The sequence below is a fragment of the Dryobates pubescens genome, chromosome 17 (genome assembly GCF_014839835.1).
Source record: "Dryobates pubescens isolate bDryPub1 chromosome 17, bDryPub1.pri, whole genome shotgun sequence".
NCBI lineage: Eukaryota > Metazoa > Chordata > Aves > Piciformes > Picidae > Dryobates > Dryobates pubescens.
The window spans coordinates 16172214-16194938 of NC_071628.1; the positions used below are offsets into that span (position 1 = coordinate 16172214).

Genomic DNA, 22725 nt, shown 5'->3' on the forward strand with positions numbered 1-22725 from the left:
AGAGATGGTCAGCATATAGTGCTTTTAGTGATGGCATCTCATGAGATATCCTTATGCAAGGTTCTGTGCACTAGCTCTGCTCAGTAATTTACTGAGGTTTGAAGGCTATTATCTCTTGTCTACCTGTCTTTTTTACTAAGCTACAAGCAGAATACTTTGAAACTTGGCAAATCAGCCTAGTTATTAGGAATCCAAATCCAATATGATCAGATTCAACCTTTACCAGAGAAGGGACAAGCCTGTTATGAACTTCTCATATAAATCTGTCAGGAAAGCATCCATGCACTGAGGTCAACTAACTAGCCATCTGACTGTAATCTCCTTTTGATTAAACTAGCTGCAATTCAGCAATAAAACTAGGAAATCTAAAAATATGACAACGTTATAGTAGACAGAAGTTATATCATTGATCAGCAAGCAAAGCTGTTAAACTAACATTATACTGTACTAAGCACAACAGAAAACCCTTGAGGTGACAGTCCACAAACTGGTCAGCATCCATGATGAGTACTAAGTACCCACAGCTTCCCCTGATTTCAAAAGGATAGTTTCAGGCCTTTTGTTACCCTTGTTGTTGCATGATCAACTCTGAACAACTTCCTTTTCACCATCTGGCAACTGAACTCTTGAGTCTTTGTTTGTGCTTTCCAGGCTGTCAGATTTGATATCCCAATCTCATCTTGAAATTTATGGAGGATTTTTCTGTTCTAATCCCAGCAAGTATCACAATCCAAACATCTACATTTCTACTCCTGGAAGATGAGACCTTGTTCACCAAAATGGATACTCCTTTCTGAACGATTTCCTACTTCCAACTTATAAACTCTGCAAATTTAGAGGAAGATTCAATATTGCCCATGTTTATTTTCTCCACTAAAGTAGATTCAGTTTGCTTTGCAAAGCAAACTTGGCTTCAGCACACTTTCACTGTGCTGCCCTGCTGATTTCTGTTGAACAGCTCCTGGTGACAGACACAAGGCTGTTTCATTACCCACCCATCAACAAAACTAATAACATGTGAAGAATCTCAACAGCTCATTTATGGTTCATTTAATTAATGATAAATTCCTCCCCAAAGAGATATCACAAGCAGAGATCAAAGAATCTTAGGAGAAGGAATTCTCATATTCCTACATTTGTGAAACTGGAAGTCTAGAAAGAATGAGTAGGAGCAGTGAAGGGATTAAGACAGCTTGCACATACACTATGGAAAACAGTTATAAAATAAAATCTCACCCTGAATAGGAAAACAATGTAATGTGGGAAAAAGTATCTTTTGCTCAAAGTATACATTTTTACCATTTGGAACACTCTAGTCATAAAAAGGCTTTCACTGTGTCAGAGGCTGAAAATCTCTGTTAACAGACCCAAACCATCAAGGCTAAATAAGCAGCTTAGGGTTGTTCCAAACGTGCAGAACCATTTGTCTATTCCTGGCTTTCAGTTTGTTCTGCTGACAACTCCTACTTAATGCAAATAATTGGGTGACATTTTTTGTATCTCAAATTCCAGTCTTTCAAATAATACTTGCATCTCATACATTTGTCATCCTAACTGTTTTGAAATAGGTTTCACAATCTATAATTAAGAAACATTAACTAAAAAAAAGAACATGCATGCTTTCAGGTGTCCTACAAAAAACAAATACATAACAATCACAAGACAATTCTCTTTGGCAAATAGTGATTTTTTTTCCACAAATTTCTATGTATTCACAATATGTAAAGTAACTTAATTCTTCACAGTTTGGTTCAAGTCATTCTGCAACTGATAAACAACAAAAATGTAAATAAAAAATAATGCAAGTGAAAGTTAAAACTTCCTTTAGTCTAACATATTGTTTTCAAAGCCCAAACACCTAGGACTACTGGAACAGACATAACAGATAAACAGAAAAAACCAGAGATGCTAAAAATCCAGTCAGACAGAAATCAGTACTGAATAATCTGCTCCCCACCCAAAAAAAAAAAATAATTAAATTTTATCCAGTAGCTGACCTGAAGAATGAGGCTTTGTACTCCTCATACACTTTTATTCCCTACTTTTAATCTGGATTTTCTCCTTCTTCCCACCTGCCTTCAGTGAGAAGTTTTTGGACAGCCTGTAAAACTGGGCAAAAAATTAAGAGCACATGCAATGCATAGTCTAATCACAGAATTTTCAGTGCTTGCTTTATCTTAACCAAAGTCTCAAGTGAGCAGACAGCACTTCAGAAGAGCTAGGGTTAAAGAATAGATTAGCAAGAAACATAGAAATCCAAAGAAAACAACTAGCCTGATCTTATGAGATGCTGAGTACTTGCAACACCCATTAAAATGAAAAGTAGTTACAAACATAAATAATTTATTGAAATCATGTCCAAAGTGACAGTTTCTGCCTTTCTGTAATGGATACACAAAGGAAAGGGTTCATCATTTTAGTCACTGGTTGGTCAACATATTTTTTATCTGTCTAGACATTCTTTCTAAAAAAACAAACATCCAAGCAAACAAAACAACAAAAAGCCAACATTTCTTTCTTTTTGTGGTTGTCCTCCCAGGGGAATCTCAATTTTTATATTTCTCTTTTCATACACTAACACATACAAATCAACTAAAGAAAACATGATCTGTGCCTATGGACCAACCACATCCTGCAGCTTTATTCAAATTAGTCCCAGGGAGATGAACTGGGGAGGATTCCAGCAGACCCAGAGGATTCTTCTAGTCCTGTCATCTCCTATGCATTTCTCCTTTTCTGCCCCTATGAACCAAATTATTCTCTAACTTATCATTAGGTATTACTTTATTGCCTTCCAATACATATTTACTGCTACCAGCTTCTGGATTTTTGGACTTGGAATAGCTCCAAACCATACAATTTTTAAGTCAACCAGGAAACAAAACAAGTATTTCTTTCTCTCTCCGTATCAAATTTAGAATTTTACTCCTAAACCCCAAACACTGCCAAAGGTTCAAAGACAGAATTCTCACTGCCACTCTGGTAGCAGGTTAAAATCTCAGCACTGCCTGTCCTTGCAGTGCTGCCGAGAGGCAGCTTCATCTCCCTTGAAATGGAGATTTAAGGCTTTGAATAGGACACAAATCAGCTGCCTAGCCATATAACTTGCTGGACCTTAGCATCATGAATTTAAAATACATTTTTAGTAATTTTATACATCTTGTCCCTGCAACTGGACTCACAGTATGCCTTATGGGTAAAAGGACTAAAACTTCTAATAGAAGTTTCATATGCTGGTAATATTTTGAAATTTTTTTTTGCATTGTATGATGGATGAGTATTAAGCATTCCCAAAATAATCTTGCAAAATAGTTTCCATAATTTTCACAGAACTCCTGGAAAGGCCTGCAGAGCTCAGAAACAGCTTTGCCCATTTTGATAATGGTTCATCTGAAACTAATGTCATACTATCAGTCAGGGTTAGAAGGGACCACAAGGATATCTAGTTCTAACCCCCCTGCCATGGGCAGAGACACCCAACACTAGATCAGGCTGGCCAGAGCGTCATCCAGCCTGGACTTAAACACCTCCAGGGACAGGGCCTCAACCACCTCCCTGGACAACCCATTCCAGGGCTTCACCACTCTCATGGTGAAGAACTTCCTCCTCACATCCAGCCTGAATCTCCCCACTGCCAGCTTCATTCCATTCCCCCTAGTCCTATCACTACCTGAGATCCTGAGAAGTCCCTCCCCAGCCTTCTTGTAGGCCTCCTTCAGATACTGAAAGGCCACAATTAGGTCACCTCTGAGCCTTCTCTTCTCTAGACTGAACAGCCCCAATTCCTTCAGTCTATCTTCATAGGAGAGTTGCTCCAGCCCCCTGATCATCCTCATGGCCCTTCTCTGGACACGTTCCAGCATGTCCATATCCCTCTTGTAATAGGGGCTCCAGAACTGGAGGCAGTACTCCAGGTGGGGTCTCACCAGAGCTGAGTAGAGGAGGAGAATCACCTCCCTTGACTTGGAGATTGTTACACAATCTCCGAAGGACACAACTGCATGACACCTTTTATCAGAAGAAAGAGTTGCTATAGAGTACTAAATAAAAGTACTCGAGAAAGTTTTGTGAACTGTCTCTCAAACAACAGCAGCTATAAGATGGACTCAGTTTACTTGTACAAGGAAAATCCTAACAAAAATTGCATGACAGCAATCCTGGAAACTCTAATGCTGGTTCAGTATGCAGAATCTACTTCAAAATGATTTCCACAGTACATTTTCCTTCCTCTTAGACTAATTAAAAGCAAAAATTCAGCATATGATAGGGAGACTTATCTCCAAACACAACTGCATGGAGATAACTTCGCAAACAGCACACATTGCAAAAGTTTTGGAAGAAATGATTAGAGGTATCTGCTGTAAAAGATGAGTTGGGAGAAATTAAGGAGACACTTAAAATAATCAAAGCCCTTTGATACCATCTTAGGGAAATCATCAGACTCTTGCTTAGATGAACACACCTAGTGATTGTCAAAATTTCTACGTGCTGCAAAAACAGGATTCCCCCTCAGCTATTTTGGCTTAGCTAAAGCTTTCAGACAAAACCAGTAAAAATAAAAGAACTGTATTAAAAACATAACAAACAAACAAAATAATGCAATGGAGTAAAACCAGGACTATAACTGAAAGTCAAGAGAACAGGAAACAAGCAGAACAGGGTGATTAAAGAGAAACATAGCTCCTGGAAACATACCCTTCAATTTTTTATATGGATCTCTGCTGACAGAAGCCATGAAAAGCACAGGAAAATGAATACAAATAAGTTTCCAACTGGTTCAGACTTAGATGCTTATCAGCAAGTTGTGCTTTCCTATTTCAAATATTTGTGCTTCCAACAGATACAAGCAGTCCAAAGTTCAGCTTCCTTTCAGATTGACTTAATTTTTCAACTGCTTATGGATCAAGCGTGGGCCATTGAAACAACTTCAATGGTCTTCAATGAGACCTTATAGAGAAACTCTTCCTGTAGAGTTCTATGACAGGAAGAAGGATGATAAACACTATTTTTCTTAGCCCTGAATGTTACTTTCCTTAATTGGGAATACAAATTTTAATCACAGTTTTTATGCTGTTCTATCAGAAGGAATTTAAAGGGCATGACTTAGCAAATATTAAAATTTTGCTTTTAATATCATATAGTCCTACCATACTTTGTCATCATTTCTGACACATCTTTAGTCAAATTTTATGGTCTGAAGCAGGTATTTTGTATTTGTATTTGTATTAACAATTAGACATAATATAGAAAGAAGTATGTTTAGATTCTGGATCTCTCCCTCTAAACCCCATGATATTTCATGGTTTCAAATGCTGGGCAGGGTACAAACCTTTTTCTAGCTTCCAGTAAAGTTTTCATTTACAAGACTTAGAGCATTACTACGGCATATGTAAATTTCACAAGTTCAGTTTGGGAGTTGTTGTTTTGGTTTTTTTTCCCCAGAAGAGCCATTCAATTAACTAAGATAAATATAATGCTTTTATCATGTCTTATCAGTATACTAAAATAAAGCCATGAATAAAATTTTCAACAAGACTGACATATGGCAAAAATACAGTCTGATTTAAGGCCAGCATGCTTCCACATTAAAGCTCTTTGTGCTGGGCATTTTAAGATGCTACTACTACAAATGTATAAATATGACAGTTTTCCACTACTAAATATGCTTGCAGAAAAAGGCTTATATGCAAATGTATTGAAGTACCTTGTAAATCATCCAAATGTTATTAAGACAACATCATAAAACTTGAGGGCATGTTTGCTGACTTAGAAAACAAAATTAAATACAATATTATCATATTAATTTTGTATTAAGAAGCATTTATACAATATCAACAACAACAACAAAAGGAAATAAAAGTTAACTAATGTCAGTCCTGTTCCAACAGAGATTGTTTTGTGTTCTCAGTGAACAAAATACTGCATTTTTGCCTCTGAGAATATTTCATGCTTTGTTAGGTCTAGTAAAACAAAAGCCTTCTCCCTGACCATTTTAGTGGTGCTGCTGAGCAGCTGTTGCAGCTTGAAGTAATATCACCTGAACTTGGTGACAAGAGCTACGAAGACTGTTCTCTATGTGAATAACAAGTGGCTTAACTTACTGGTACTAACATTCTCTCTTCCTATTAAAAACATCTTCCTCGATGCATCTTGGAATTGTATTTTCCGTTCTCACAGCCAAATCACAGAAGTGACACACAGTCAGCTTTGTTATTGATTACTGTAGTCAAGTCTTTTTACTGTTCTGTCACTTCCAATTTATGAGCACCATTTACAGAAAAATTCCTATAACTGTATGACCTTGTGCTTCATAGTATGAGATTTTTGTCTTTTTCTGTTGCTGTAATTTCAAAGTCATCTAACTCTTAGGAGTTTAAAGTTTCAGCCTCTTTAGCATTAGCAAATGCCTTCCAAATTTCATTAGTTTAGTGACTTTCCTGTCTGCTGCTTTAATGAATTAAAACAAGATTAGCCAAACAGTCCCCAAAGGAACTTCATTATTCAAATTCTCTCCATTCTAAAAGTTTCCTTTCCAACACAAAGAAATGCATCCTCTTATTTGTGTACGTCACCACTTCCTAACTTTTCTTCTACTAATCCCCACTTTCTTTAGCTTAAATGATAATGTATAATATGGATTATTCTCAGACAAATAAAATGTCTGCAGTCTTACTACAAAGAAACACCAGGTTTGCATTTCCCAGTGTGCTTTTTGTAGTCTTCTGCTTTATTTTAGTCCATTTTTCAGCTGTTTCAATATTCATATTTTTAATTCTATGCTCATAATAGTGATGAGACCACAGTTCAACTTGCCCTCTCTTTCATAAACACAGATACCATCCCAGGTACTTAATAGACATTTGCAAAAATGCTATCCTACATGTACCAAGCTATTCTGTCTAAAAACGAAAGCAGCAAAAAAATTATAACTGGAGCAAGCACATCTTGCCTTTTTAGAGAAAAATAGTAATTTACTATGTGATCTTAACAGTCTTAAACAGTCACCTAATTCTCTAAGCAGAATCATAACCCTGGCTAAAAGGGTTATTTTAGTGTAATGAGGCTTGCTCAGCAATTACTAGCAAATGCACATTAGTAAAATATGCCCTGCAATGTTAATATCCTATGAACATGCTTGCCACTATGCACAATATTGTAAAGTCATGACACTTGTGTTTTAAAAATACTTATGTATTCTATAAGGGCTTGTTGTAATAAGATCAGCACTTCCTGTGGAATTGTTCCTGTTCAAATAGATGGACTAAAGACACACATCTATACATCATTTTTTGACCTAAAAGGTACAGCTTAGAAGAACCTGGAGTAGGCAGCAGTTATACATAGCTAGAGTTTCAGTCTTACTAGCTTAGGCTGTCTTATAAACTGTGTTTCAATAGTAACTTCTTCAGGTTTTAGATTCAATCCTATTTTGACTGTTGTTATGAATTTAATTTCAGAGGCACTGGGATCACAGAGTCAGCATACTAGAACAAAGAAAGATCAGCAAAATTTAGAAACCAAATTTCGACTCTACACAGATACAACTGGAGAAAGCTGTCAGATTTTTTTAAACCAGTTGGAGACTCTTGACAAATGCAATTTCAATGTCTCTCTTCCTCTGGCGATCATAGTCCACGGCTGGTCGGTATGAACTCATATTTTATTTTTAATTCAAGCTGTGTTTGATTTGATATACTTTCCTTCCCATTATGCTAATGCTAAAAGTGGCTTCAGAAGAAAGCTTGTGATTAGAAAGATGGTGGATTTCGCTGGTAGCAGTCACGGCTAGAAATAATACAAAGTGGATATTCCTCACTAAGATTCTGAAGTAATAGTCTGTGAGCAAATTTTCACATGAGAACCCCATGCCAAGGATTAGATTCATCCCTGCTCTAAAGTCAGCAGATTTCAAACTAGGAAGTGAATTAACATACTCTTATCTCTGGAGGACTAAATACCGATTTAATTTCTCTGGTATCTTCACTGCCAGATATTTACAGACTTCTTGGAAAGAAGAGCACACAAACTCCCCACATTGTTCCCACTGATACATCTTTAAAGGTAACTTCTCTACAAACACCTTCAGCTGAAAATTAAGTCTTCAGCATCAATAAATTATCATTGAACTGCTTCCAGTTAAACCATTAAAAAAAAAAAAATCCACCATGAAAACCAGAAGAGATAAGGATGCAATATCAACTCAGGAAATGTGTGCAACTAGAGCAACAATTAAATCTGATATATTAAATAACTCTGGCCCATCAAATAATAGGCAGTGTTTGATGCTAGTAAGAAAACTGTGATCAGGTCCTTAAAAAACAATGGCCAAAAAACCCCAGCAGATCTCAAAATGGAATAGCTGTGGAAGGTAAAAAACCCACTGGTCTGCAATCCTCCAGCTTCTCTCCCTCTCCAAGACTTTAGCTTAAATTTACAGGATGGTAGCTCCTGAATGAAATCAGTAGATTTCTGGGTATTTGTGTCTTCCTTCTTAATAAGCAATACCAGCATAAGTGAAGGTATTTAGGGACATCACTGATAAATGTTCATATTACATGACATTGCTTCTTAGTTTTCTTGTTCACACAAAACCTCTCAGCACTGAAGTTTGCTGAACCTCCTAAAATCTAGTTGTCAGCATAAAGCCCTCCTTGTTGGTCCTTTTTGCTTGTTTGTTTGTTTTTGGAGGTGTGTGTATGTTTTACTTGGTTTTGGGTTGTTGTTCATTTCCTTCCTTGAGCTTTTCACAGGAAAATTTGGCGAAGGCTGCCCTTCTTTAAGAAGCCTCTTTTTTTTTTTTTTTTTAATCACAAAACAGGTGGATGGGGTGTTAGAAGGTTGGATTTGGAAAATGGCAGCAGCTCTGAAGTCTCAGCGTAAACAAATTAATGTGATCATTGCAGACTGGCTTACACTTGCACACCAGCACTATCCCATTGCTGTACAGAATACACGCTACGTAGGACGGGAGATAGCAGACTTCCTGGAATGGCTGGAGGTAAGAGCTACTTTAGCTTTTCAATTAGCATGTGTGCAGACAGCTGTCAGAGTCCCACACTTTGAAAGCAAGCACACATCACAATTTGCAAGTTGTTAGTTAAGTAAAATGAGTTTATCTATGCTCTGTTTCTGCTTTAATGCAGAATTCAAGCATGACATGACATGGGCTTTTGCCTCCATTCTCTAAAAAGAAATATTCCAAAATAAAGGCTTAGAGATCCAAATTGTAAAGGGAAACCTTGTAAGAGGACGTGTCTCACAAAGCAGATGACATGAAGGCAACAGTGAGTACAGAACCACACTAATGCAGTGACTACTCATCAAAACACCTGCCACACACAGGGAGCAGCAGCCATGGCTGGAGTGAAGAGGCTGCAGACAAGTCTGCAAGGCATCATTGGTCCCCAGCACTAAGAACAGGAAAAATCCCAAATATTAGAATGAGATCATTCATACAAACTAGGCACCCCAAGCAGCTCTTACTGCATCTGTATTACTAATTACCGTATCTGTAGTACTAATTTAAGCTACCTAACATGAAGTAAAAATATACTTCTGTACCTCACCATGAATTTTTGAATATTTTTAAGTACAGCGACAGTTAAGGTGGAAGGAAAATACACTGCAAAGCTGAAAGATTTGTACCAAATACCCCTGAAGAGCTAAGCTGCTTTCAACAGGAATGGCTGGGCTGGAAGTTGTCAGATAACAGACCTAGTTAGGGGCAACAGGCACAAAAGAGAAGGCAGAAGAGCCAGAGTCTCTATTTTTCATTCTGACATGACATGAGATGTCAGGTCTTAGTCAAACGTAGTTTAAGGTGACAGAGCCTGAAGTTGTATTTTGAAGTTGTTTAATTATTGAATGAATCAAACAGTGGACTTCATTCAGTTTCCAGAAGGACACTCGACAGTGTCAAGTCTGTGATTTCTCCAGTGTCAGTAAACAGATCCAGACTTGAATAAGTTACTCCTTATTCTAGTATTCTAGATAGCTTCTTTTTTACCTCAGGATATACTCCAAGATTTAAATATATCATAAAATTCCACAGCATTCAAATGAGCACTTTCAAGCAGTAAACCTTCCTTCTGTTGAGAACCCTCCCTTCTGAGTTTAACAGTTAAAACCCCCTTCATTCCAATTCTCAGAACTAGCTTTATGCTATGTTTCTGTCTGCTTGCAGGCAAGCATTTGAAATATCAAACCCTATGGTGCTGTGCAACATTTTAATAAAGAATATAAGTGAATTAAGTCTTAGTGCTTAGTCCAAGACTTAAGAGGCCATGATCAGTAAATCTCAACAGCATCGATCTCAATGACACCTGCCAAGAAAGCTGGTCAGATCTTGTGATTTCTAAGAGCTACCTCTCTCACAAAAAATGTTGCCTAGTTTCACCTCATCTTCACAAGAGGCAAGAATCAAGACTGAAAAGTCACTTCACTGGGACAGCCATTATTCACAATGAAATTAAAATAGAGGCTTGCCTTTCCTGCAACAAAAATGTGACACAGTTTTCTTTACAAGTCAGAAAAACTTTGAGCTTTGCAACTTGAAAGAAATGCTTAAGATCTAGATAGTATTGATTAGGCAGAAAGAAGGGCCTGAGGCCAACTCTGCTTCAATAGTTTTGTTTCAGATCAGATACCCAGTTTTGTACAATCAGTCCAGAAATGTCATTGCTGCAGCACTTGTCATGTCTGATCAGGGGTTTGATACTTTGGTTTCTAATTTGGCCTGTGCCAGCACCTCAGGAAAAAGAAGCAAGGCGTTTTCTACAAGGACTGTTTTACATTGAAGTTAAGGACACATACCAACTTCATAGTCACAGGAAAGCCAAATGCTGCAGACTAAAGGCAATGCACATTTGCATCACTTGCAACAAACAGCAACAAAAATCATGCAGCCTGTGTAGATAGTTTTCCCAAGCATTAACATGTAAGCAGCAGTTCCAAAATGTGTGGCATTTTCCTTCTGCATGAAAAGGAGGCAAACAACAACATTCAGCCAGCAAAGAAATTTAGTGCACCAATCTATGTATCTCACTTGACCTTCACCATCAACATACAAATTTCTTGTGCTGCAATTCATGGAAATATTTGCTATGAGCTAGGAACACGATGTTTACTTTTCACATCTTATGCATTTAAATCAAGCTGCTGCTATCTTCCAGGAATCCATTCAATTTTCTAGAAGCAACGCTCATCTAATTGGGTACAGTCTAGGAGCTCATGTTTCAGGATTTGCTGGAAGCTTTATCAGTGGTACAAAGAAAATTGGAAGAATTACAGGTAAAAGACTTAACATTTCAAGAAATGTAACAGTCAACTAATTTAAGTTGTATAAGTATTGGATCAGTATTTAGCTGCCGATTAGCAGTATGTGTCACAGTTTGTGTCATCCCATTGGTTTAGAAATGTAACAAACACACTTTTAAAATTGAAGTGTCACAGTATTTCTAGCCTTGGTATTTCCTAGCTCAGTCCAAATTATGACATACAGAATACAGAAGAGTGAGGACTACAAATCACGGATCAAAGACTCAAGTAACATGTTGCTCGAGTTTATCCTGTATCCGTTCCCAGTAACACTTTATAGTAAACGTTAGCTACTACCATTGGTGTACTCTCTGCTGGATTAAAAACTGGATGGATGACCAGGCCCAAAGAATTCTGATAAATGGAATTAAATCCAGCTGGTGGCCAGTTACAAGTAGTGTTCCCCAGAGCTCAGCATTGGGGCCAGTTCTGTTTAATACCTTTACTAATGATTTGGGTGAGGGGATTGGGTGCACCATCAGCAAGTTTGCAGGTAACACTAAACTGAATGGGAATGTTGATCTGCTCAAGAGTAGGAAGAGATCTCTCACTGTGGAGAGATCTGGACAGGTTACATTGATGGGCTGAGGTTTAACAAGACCCAAGTGCTGGGTCCTGCACTTTGGTCACAACAACCCCAAGCAATGCTACAGGCTTGGGGAAGAGTGGCTGGAAAGCAGCCCAGTGGGAAAGGAGCTGGGGATGTGGTGGACAGCTGGCTGAACATAATCCAGCAGTGAGCCCATGTGGCCAAGAAGGCCAACAGCATCCTGGCCTATATCCAAAATAATGTGCCTATCCATAGTAAGGAAGTGATTGTGCCCCTGTACTCAGCCCTGGTGAAGCCACAGCTTAAGTACTGTGTTGAAATCTGGGCACCACAGTATAAGGAGGACACTGAAGTCCCAGAGCATGTCCAGAGAAGAGGAACAAGGCTGGTGAGGGGTTTAGAGGGCATGTCATAGAAGGAGCAGCTGAGGGAGCTGGAGTTGTTTAATCTGGAGAAGACAAGGCTAAGGGAAGATCTTACTGCTCTCTACAACTACCTGAAAGCAGGTTGTTGGTCTGGTGTCGGTCTCTTCTCCCAAGTAACTAGCGACAGTACAGGAGGAAATAGGTTTAAGTTGTGTCAGGGGAGGTTTAGATTGGACATTAGGAAAAACTTCTTTACCAAGAGTGGCGAGGCATTGCAACAGGCTGCCCAGGGAGGTGGTGGAGCCATCATCCTTGGAAGTGTTCAAACAGTGTGTAGATGTGGTGCTTCAGGATAGTTTAATGGTAGGTGGTTTACAGTTGGATGCAATCTTAAAGTTCTTTTCCAACCCTAATGATTCCTTGATCATTATCTTGGCCCAAAGCCATTCAAATACTCTGTTCCTTGTTAGCCATTTTATAAAGAAAATTACCGTAAGGAAATTGTCTAACTATGTTTGAGTTCTCAATGGTGGTACATTGGTCATACAATGACTTAAGCGAAGCTTTTCAGAGTCTCATGTCCCAAATATGGACTAAAAGTCAGCCTTGTTACGAAATAATAGTAAATAACGGTACTGATGCCTTCCAAAGGCCTCTGAAACACATAAGCTAGAGTGTGGAAGAACAAAGTTACATAACCACCCCTCAAGTGACAAAACAGTAGTGAGCATGGCTTGTCTATAATAAACACATTTATCTCTGGGCCTGTGTCCTTGGGCATGTAGCAGGTACTGTTTATCAAGTGCCTTTGTTTACTTTTCATTTGGTGTAACTACAAAAAGTCTGCAGGACAAGTGCTCCTAGCAGTGCTTTTATCAGCAAAAGACCTTGGTAAAGTACCAGGATTATTTGTTTTTAAGTATTTATTAAAGACTTTCCTCATAACAGTAAAAGAACAGCCCATCCACATTGTATCACAATGGAGTGTTTGTATTTATCATAGGCCTTGACCCTGCTGGTCCCTTGTTTGAAGGAATGTCACCAACAGACCGTTTATCTCCAGATGATGCAAACTTCGTAGATGCAATTCATACATTCACTAAACAGCACATGGGACTGAGCGTTGGCATCAAGCAGCCTGTAGCTCATTTTGACTTTTATCCCAATGGAGGCAGCTTTCAGCCCGGCTGTCACATCTTACACGTGTATAACCACATTGCGGAATACGGAATTCATGGTAAGAACCAATGGCACAAAGTAGGAAGCAGCATTGCAGCTGGAAGGAAACTTTGCATATCTCTGAAGTCTTAAACATGCAAGGAAATTTCTTTTCTAGAAATTGGTTGTCCGGTTTTTACATGTACTGAGTTCAAATCATTCCTACTGACTCTAGTAAGGAATCTGGCTGTCCATCACTTCTGAAAATGAGGTCAGGAGCATCCTGCTGTCAAGCACCTCTGAATAGTTTCAATGGTATTTGATTTAGCAGTAGAGAAAATAAGAAAACTTATTCTAATTAAGCCAGATTCATCTAGTGTGCAATTTCAAATTAAATGAAAAAAAGGGCTGTACTACTCACACCTTCTTAACTCACCTCTTCTCAGCTCCCCATCCTTCAGCTGTGCAGTTGATGCTCTCTCTAGAACCTGACTGTCAGGGTTCCAGGCTAGGTTTTATGTATCGAAGCTTATTTTCAATGTACCTAAATGTAAATGTAAAAGAAACTGATGCAATACACTGAGAAAAGATAAAGTATTGATGCACACTGACAACCAGACCTGTTCAGTGAAATACCCTAAGAGCACTGTTCACTCAGCATGCTGCATTGCAAAAATATTTCTCAATTATCGTTACACTATCTGAAAGCAGACCTCACTTGTCAGCAGGTAATTCATGACAAATATGAAACCAAGCATCAGCTAGAAAGCTTCTCAGTGAAGATATACAAAACTAGTCCATCCTGATATATCCCTGTTACCACAGAAGAAAATAACTTTTGGAATTTGATGAGGCTTAAAGAAGGAGGGGAGAGGGGAGAAGTAGTATTTTTCTCAAAGTAGACCCATGTATTTAATAAACTTTAACATACTTAAAACATATTTAATATACTTTTTGCTCCTTCTTCCCCAGTAGCTGGAAGCAAATCAGTTCAGCATAAGAGCTTGCCACAATATTACTGCATAAGCATCCGAAGGACAACCATGTTCAACCACTCAGAATGAGACTTGCCTTTCATATAACAAGATCTGAAAGACTGCAAGTAGCCTCATATTGTATTTCATATTGACCGTAACAGCCAGGACAGTAAAATCAAGATTCCTATTTACAGTCTTAGAGTCAGGCTAGAGAAGTTTAAGCAGCAAATTATTTATTGTCATGTTGGTTCAGACAAACTATTTTTGCATTATCCTAAAAGTAAATTTGCCACAGTGAATGATGTATGAGGCAAAAATCACTATGTTTTAGTAGTAAAGGGGATGGGAGTTAAAACATCATATGTTTACAATTGGTTTCTGTACTTTACTGGAATGGTAAAGAGGAACAATGACATGCAAAATTTTGTTGTTTGCATTTTTTTAAGGCATCGCTCAAACTGTGAAATGTTCCCATGAGAGGTCAGTTCATCTGTTCATTGACTCTTTGCTTCACAATGATAAACAAAGCACAGCATACTGGTGCAACGACATCAACACCTTCAACAAAGGAATGTGCCTCAGCTGTAAGAATAATCGCTGCAACACACTGGGCTACACCATCAGGGAGGAAAGACTCCCCAAAAGTAGAAGACTCTTTTTGAAAACAAGAGCACAGATGCCTTTCAAAGGTTTGTGGGAATATGTTACAGTCTCCAGATTGACCACAAAGTGTGAGAATGAGCCTAATGTTTGTGATGCTATTTACCCATTTATTAAAGCTTATAAAAATCTATGTGAATAATCAATTTGCTGAGACAACGGAGAATCCCATTAGACTGTCTTGATGGCTTTTCATCAAGTTCCTGAAGTAATTTTGCTGCAATATGGTCAGGCACCATTAGAACTGGGAAAATGAACTGCTCTGAGGACACAGCACCCACTACCACCACACCTGGGCATGGAATGCTATTCCTGTGTTGCATTCTCTGAACACAGAGACAGTTTCAGCTCATGTTAAAATATCTGTGCTCACTGCCTTTGATTTCAATTTGAAACACATCGTGTTTTTATGCTTGAAACTGGTTTCGCTTCAAAAAACTGTCCCTGGTGCATATGCAGACATCAGTGCCCCAGACAATGGTCTCCTTTCACAAAAGCTGCCAAACAAGGCAGCGACTGTGGGAATGTGTGCACAAAGTCATCTTTGTGACACTCAAAAAAAATAAAAAGAAGGCTCATGTGAGAAGCCCTAAACACAAGATATTTGAGAAACTCAGCATTACACTTCACATTCCTCTGCATCTTCATGAAATCTGACATTTCATTTTTTCAAGATAATAGCATTGTATTCTGTAGTGTACATTAATCCACTTCTAACAAAAAAACAGTTACAAAGCAGTTAACATTTATAAATAAAGCTTCAACGGGACCCTGAGGCAGAATTAGAGAACATTAAGGGTTAAGGGCCCTTGAAAGATCATGTAGTCCAACCCACCAGCAAGAGCAGGTCACACAGGAATGCATCCAGGCAGGTTTTGAATGTCTCCAGACATTGAATGTCCAGAACTGCACACCACAGTCCAGATGTGGCCTCACCAGGGCACAGTAGAGAGGGAAGAACACATCTCTGGGTCTACTAACCAGACCCCTGGATACCTCAAGGCCTTAGCCACAAGGGCACAGCTACCCGTTTCCCTGGGAGTTCCCTCTGTGTCACAGTTTCTCTTCACCAGTTTTTGGCCAGGTTGTAACCCTGGCTTAACCTGACCGTACGACTAACCATTCCAGCTTCCAGGATGCACCCAGACGACTCCCCCTTTGCTGCTTGGTGCGCAGGGATCTGGGTCCCGGGTGTCGCCCACTCGCTGCGCGCCCTCAGGGCTTCCTGAGGGGAGGGCTGTGAGCAGCGTCAGTCGTCCTCGGCACGTTTAGGCCTCATTCAGATCAGGCGCCGGGCTCCACCCTCATGCCGCCTCAGCACCCCGCCCATCAGCTGCCAGCCCCTCAGAGTAGCCGAGCCGCCGCCTTGGCTGCAAGAAAAGCACGAGAAAGAGCTTCTTGCCCAGTCCTTTTGGCGGCGATTCCTTTCCCCAGTGCGGACTTACCAGCTCTAGCTGGTGTCCTTGGCGAGTTTTACAGGAATACGTTCCCCCTTTTCCACAACAAAACCTAGGCTCTATCAGAACAGACACCAGAACAACCAGTTTTTACACCAAGGGAAAACTTCGTTCTCATCAGGTTTGCAGCAAAGAATCGGCCATTTTGTTTTCTGCCACCTCCTCAAAAGAATATACATCTTTCACTACATACTATAAAACAGCAACAAAACCTACAGCTTTTTTTCTAGTAAATACTTTCAATGGAAACACTTGAAGCTCGGGGTTGGGGGGAGGAAATACAATTAAAAATCTGTGTATATAGTTAAAAGGAGAACTTCCTCAGCAGCGTGGTGGAGTCATTCTCAGACCTAGTGAAGCCTGAAGAGAGAAAATGAGCAAAGAGCACCTTTCTATGCAAAAACTAGCATGCAATGTTTACCAGAAGAGTTTCCCTTGACCATAATGCAAGGGTATATACAATTTTCAAAACAACTGTGGTTTTGGTTAATGGAAATTACTTTATTAACAGCTAAATCTGTTTTGTTAAGATGCCTGGCAGAATCATCAGTTTTCGAATCTGTCTGACAGTATCTACGTGCATGTGACCTCTAACTGATGTTGATGCTGTTTGTTTGTGGGTTTCTTTGTAACTTGCTAAATGTCAAACTGCTCATAATCAGTCCACTGATGATTTCTTCATTCTGATAATATTCAGTTGAAAGACTTTCCTAAACACTATTCTTCTAGAAGCCCACCAATCTCAAAGTATTAATGACATCTTTCTTACAGTACTGTGCTTGAACAAGGTCACATTGTTAATAGATGCATGTTAAGCACAATGTATCATTATGCAGTCAAGGAACGTTTGAGAGTCATCTGTTTTGCAGAGCAATTTTCTAGTAAATCAGAGAGAAAGCCTGACTACATTGCATAAGGTCTTCAATCTATGTAATAGATCTCTACCCATGTCCAGTCATAAGGATTTGCCTGTTAGAATTTCTGGCAAGATCTCTATCGAAGCTTCAGAAAAACTGAAATATTTCCCATGAAAGAGTATTTATCCTACAAAGGGTACTCAGCCTGCATTATATTTTTTTCTCCTTCCTTTTAAATAGAGCAGCAGTACCACAAACCCTACAGGATTACAATAGCCCAGCAACAATCAGAAAATAACACATTTTCATTTCAAGAAATTAAGTTTTAAAAATAAAAGATGGAATATCAACTAAGTTTCTGCTCTGAAGGGCAAAAGTCTTCTGCCTGAGAAACCTACTGCTTCTATGATCATTAACTTCATCACTTTGAAAATTCTTCCTTTCTATAGTCTATCATTACCAGTTCAAGATCCACTTCATCAATGAAATTGAAGGAAAGCAGCTAGAACCAACATTTACCATGTCTCTGACAGGCACCAAGAAGGATGCTAAAAACCTGCCCATCACACTGTGAGTATTGATATTACATGTCACTGTGCAAGTGAGAAACAAAGTGCCAATTTATAATAGTGTATCATGTATACCATTACACTTAAGTGAAATAATTTGGCACAGCCAAACCTTCACCCATAATTCCTTAAAATCTCAAACTTTTACAATGCTTTTACAGTTTTTGCATGAAAAATCTCCATAAACAAACTTAATAATCTTGGAAGTTTCCATGAATTATCCTGTCCACTTACCTTGTGTCCCTCTCATGCTTAGCACAGGAAGATCTAACCAATTAAAACACAAATAATACGCTGTAATTTAAGGTAAAGAATTTTTAGGTATTTCTCATGATAGGCAAAGGCAATAGTGTGGGTCAGAATTTGGTCTGGCATACAAAAGAGATAACACAGATGCTATTATAAGATGTCTTTTCTTTTGCTATTAGAACCCACTACTGCTTCACTAGCTGTTCAGGCTTCTTCCACTTCTTTTCTAGCATGATGTCCTATTCATCACTTTATGCACCTGGAGGAAGAATATCCTAGAGACAGTAATGTGCCCCCCTGGAGAAGGAAGAAATACAGTTTGTTGTTTGGTTTTAAGGAGAAGAGAAACTATTTATTTTTCCACTTTAATCCATAATAACTATGGCTGTGTTATTTTGATTTGTTTTATTTTGTTTTGGTTTTTTTTCAGAGTTGAAGGTATTAGTGGGAATAAAACCTACTCTTTTCTTGTCACCCTGGACAACGATATTGGAGAGCTAATAATGATCAAGTTCAAATGGGAAGGAACTGCAGTTTGGGAAAATATCTGGGACACATTTCAAACCATAATACCATGGACAAAAGGCACTCATCGACCAGGACTTATAGTGAAGACCATAAGAGTGAAAGCAGGAGAAACACAGCAGAAGTAAGTGTAATGAAAAACACAATTTTTCCTCTAGTAACACCACAGATGTTTGGCACACAGGTTATTCTAGTTCAAATAGAAGCATCTGAGTCCCAGCATTCATGCTAAAGGTGAATTTATTAATGTACAACTTCTGGTTTTCCCCCCTCCCCCTCAGATCAGACTGTATGTTTGTTCTCAGGTCAGAAATGACTAGTAGGAATGTTCTGGCTCATCACTGTCATTAACCTGAATTTAAGGCACAATAACTTCAGGTAACAGTTTTGTTGATACTTGGGAATAGAAGATAGAGAAGGAACTAGCACACGGATCCAAGAAAGAATTTTAACAAGTTCTGCAATGTGATTTTTATACACAATTAATGACAATATCTGATGACAGTTTCTGACTTGTTTTTAGAAACTGAGTATCTCACTCCATAACAATGATATGACATTTTAAACAAAGATACTATAAAATATTGAGTTCAACATTAAGGCTATGAAGAATTCAATTTACTACTTACCCAAAAATATGCCAAATCTTAATTATTTGATTTTTACTATCTACTTCATAGAGTATCTACTTCATTAGAAGGATCACATACAGAATTGCATAGTCATCATTCATTGAAGATAAGGGGTTTATAATAAAATACCCTTATTATTGACTCATTCTTGAGTCAGTTTAGTGTCTGATAGTTGATAATGAATCACTATACTATGTAGGCTGCATAACAGGTTCCTGGAGTGATAAACTGTGGAAACAAAATTTCAACTACAAACATTTTGAAATTTCTGTAATGGGTAAACAATGTGAGCAGTTCTGGACAACACCACCACTATCTGTGCTTCTGCATACCACAATTTCACTGCTATTTGATAGTAATTTTTGCATTTCAGTTGTGCAATTTTATATATAGTATGAATTCAGAGATCTGAATTTTGTCAGCTGAACAGTGAAGTAGCATCAGAGAGCAGTTTTTTGAAGAAAACAAAAATTGTTAATGCAAGCTGAAGCCTGTGTTTGGAGGCTGTGGGTTTGGTCTTTGTTTGTCTCATTTGTTTTATTTTTGGGTGGGTTTTTTTTGAGACTGGTATTCCTTTGTTTTTCCCCTGCTGATTTCTTTGAAACAAGATCAGCAAGTGTGAGCGAGCCCTTTTCTCTATGTACTGCAATGCTAACTCTTTTGACTGTTCATTCACACACAGAAATTTCAACTAGAAGAAATAATAACTAAATTTGTAATGATTCCCACTGCTTTAATCCTTTGAGAGATTTTAGCTGAGCAGTTTAATTAAGATTAATGAGAAAAGTGTCTTACCTTTTAATTGTGGTTCAGTCTTAGAAGGTGATTTTTCCTTGCTACAGTCTCTCTCACTAGCGTAACTACTCCAGACTTTCTGTAGAACACTTACTGACAGAGCTGCATTTCTTTGATATTGACACAAATGACAAATGAGACAATTAAGGCATTTTTCTAAAACAATTTATGTGTGCTGGAGGCCAAAGTTTTCTTGGGTTTTGTCCCCCTGAAAACTTTTTTTTTGCAAGTATTTTCCTCTCCTAACCCCACACTTGGGGCATGCTCCTGCCATAACAAACAAACAAACACATTTCTATAACGTATCTGTTTTAAAAGTGATGATCCCAAATCAGTATTGACCTAGCTGCCAAAGTAAATTGAAAGCATAGTATACAGAGCAAATTAAAGAACCCTGTTTAAATACAGATTTTTGTATCTTGAGGAAAAAGTATGAAGTCTGTGAGAGGATTGGGTTGGAGCCAGAAAGCTCCAAATGCAGATTTAAATACAGATTTTTGTACCTTGAAGAAAAAGTATGAAGCCTGTGGGAGGATTGGTATACTCATTTTTGGAGCCAGAAAGCTCCTGTCCAATACAGATGGTTAATAACATGGCACAAGCCAATTAATATCAATGTACTACTTAAAAGCCCCAAATCCTAGGAAAAGGTAACTGAAGTGGGTTGTTTTTACATTCACAAAAAAGCATGCTGGTATTTTCAGGTACATAATGCCTTTCAGGAGGTTTTATGCTGCAAGCAGAAGTGAGATTTTGTGTCAAGACTTTAATGGATGGTGATTGTATGCTGGGTTTTTATTCTGTGCAGTCTGGGCATGTCACGGTTATGGAAATGACATGTTACCATTGATATACTGTATTAATGCTTGAGGAGAGAATAAAATAATATTATTTCAGTCTTCTTGGAAAGACCAAACATCACAAAGAATTAAGAATTTTGGAAATTCAACATTTGAAAAAGATAGCAAGCAGAGATGTGTTTTGCATTGTCTTGTGCTCTCTAGGCACTAGAATGAACGTACCTTTACCTTACGTTTTGTGGTATTTACATATATGGTGAATTTTTCTTACATTGTCTGATAAACACACAGAACATAACAATATAAACTTAAAAAGTAGTTAACCAACAGCTATGATAAGCAATAAAATATTGGATTCCAACCTATTTGAACTCCAAATATGGAAAACATTTCTGTAGCACATGTAATTGATGAAGTTGTTGGCATGCTACGTAACTCATTATTAGCAACCTCACAACTAAATAATAGTAGTCCAACTAACTACTAGCAGGCCAAATAATACAGTCATCATCATCATTGAAATAGTGACAGTGACCACTGAGAATACAAAGACCAAGTCACTGTGTTATGGAGAACAGCATGCTATGTATGATATCAGAAAGAGATGGAGGCATTAATGCACTCAGTAAAAGGGAGTTGCCTACTTTTTTTTACTCTGTACCTACTGCCTATCAGCCAGATGCAGTTCTTTTCTCACAAGCCTGTAAAAACAATCAGATATCTTACTGTAAAAGATGAAGTCATATTCAGTGTATTTAGAAAACACAGTTTTGTGCAAATAGTAACATTGTTTCTATGCTGTTTTTTTCTAGAATGACATTTTGTCCTCAAAGCATTGACAACCTTCACCCAACCCAAGCAAAAACATTTGTGAGATGTGAAGATCACTTTCTGAGTCAAAACAGAAAATGAGCAAGAACAAAAAAACCCAAACCCTAATTACTCACCAAAATAAATTCTAGTACAACATTTTTAATGTGACTGTGTATTTTTTAATTAGAATATCCTGATAGATTTAGAGATGCTGAAGAAAATACATTTAAACAATTTAGATTTTGTGATGCAATGGTAAGGTGAAATATGGGCTTTGTTTATTTCTACGAGTCTACTCTCAAAGTGATCAAGGAGCAATTTTCATCAAAGGCAACTGTCAATTGTAAATGTTATGAAGTTTTATTTCTAATGAGCAGGTATTTTAAAAAAGATTACTATTTGAAAGAATCATTGTCATAAGCCTTTGAAAATGTTGGTTTTGCTCAAAGAAAAATGAAGCCTCATTTTGCATTAAATACTTTACCACATTAATAGTGACTACTATCGGTTAAAATTTTCCTAAATTATTTCCTAATGAAGAGGAAGTTAAATAATTTATAGAAGAAATTATTGCAGTGTAGATAACATTGTTAACCAGGACTTTCAACCTTTTACTTTATAACATTTGAAAACTAATATGCATCTGAACATACCGAAGCTCTCTGTCATAACCATATTACAAGCCAAATAACTGTATCATGTAAAAATGCTCTACTAAGCTTTATCCTGTTGGAAAATGCTTTGCTGTCTAATTCTTTTAAAGGTAGTGATGTAAATTACTAGTAATTCAATAGTCTAAACAATGCTTAGTATATTACACACAATGCTACCACAACCGAGTTCAGTTAACTTTGGCATTAGAACTACATTCACCCATTCAGACAAGGTCTGACATTTTTAGATTGTATCACTGTATAGCAAACTCTAACATGATCTGAAACCGCACAAAATGAAAATGACAAAACCCTGAAGCATCTTCAGTGCATATAAACAAACTTCATA

The 22725-nt window shown here is 37.9% G+C and overlaps 1 protein-coding gene across 1 annotated transcript in view; it reads left to right on the forward strand.

Moving 5' to 3' along the window:
- Positions 1-21831, forward strand: part of LIPC (lipase C, hepatic type) — a 40412-nt gene extending 18581 nt beyond the window's left edge. Inside the window, exons 2-9 of the mRNA XM_009911240.2 lie at positions 7458-7645; positions 8819-8998; positions 11172-11289; positions 13235-13468; positions 14813-15055; positions 17790-17910; positions 18589-18807; positions 21723-21831. Coding sequence (XP_009909542.2) covers positions 7458-7645; positions 8819-8998; positions 11172-11289; positions 13235-13468; positions 14813-15055; positions 17790-17910; positions 18589-18807; positions 21723-21822 — 1403 coding nt within the window. The 3' untranslated portion in view covers positions 21823-21831. The remainder of the gene's footprint in view (positions 1-7457; positions 7646-8818; positions 8999-11171; positions 11290-13234; positions 13469-14812; positions 15056-17789; positions 17911-18588; positions 18808-21722) is intronic.
- The last annotated feature ends 894 nt before the right edge of the window (positions 21832-22725 follow it).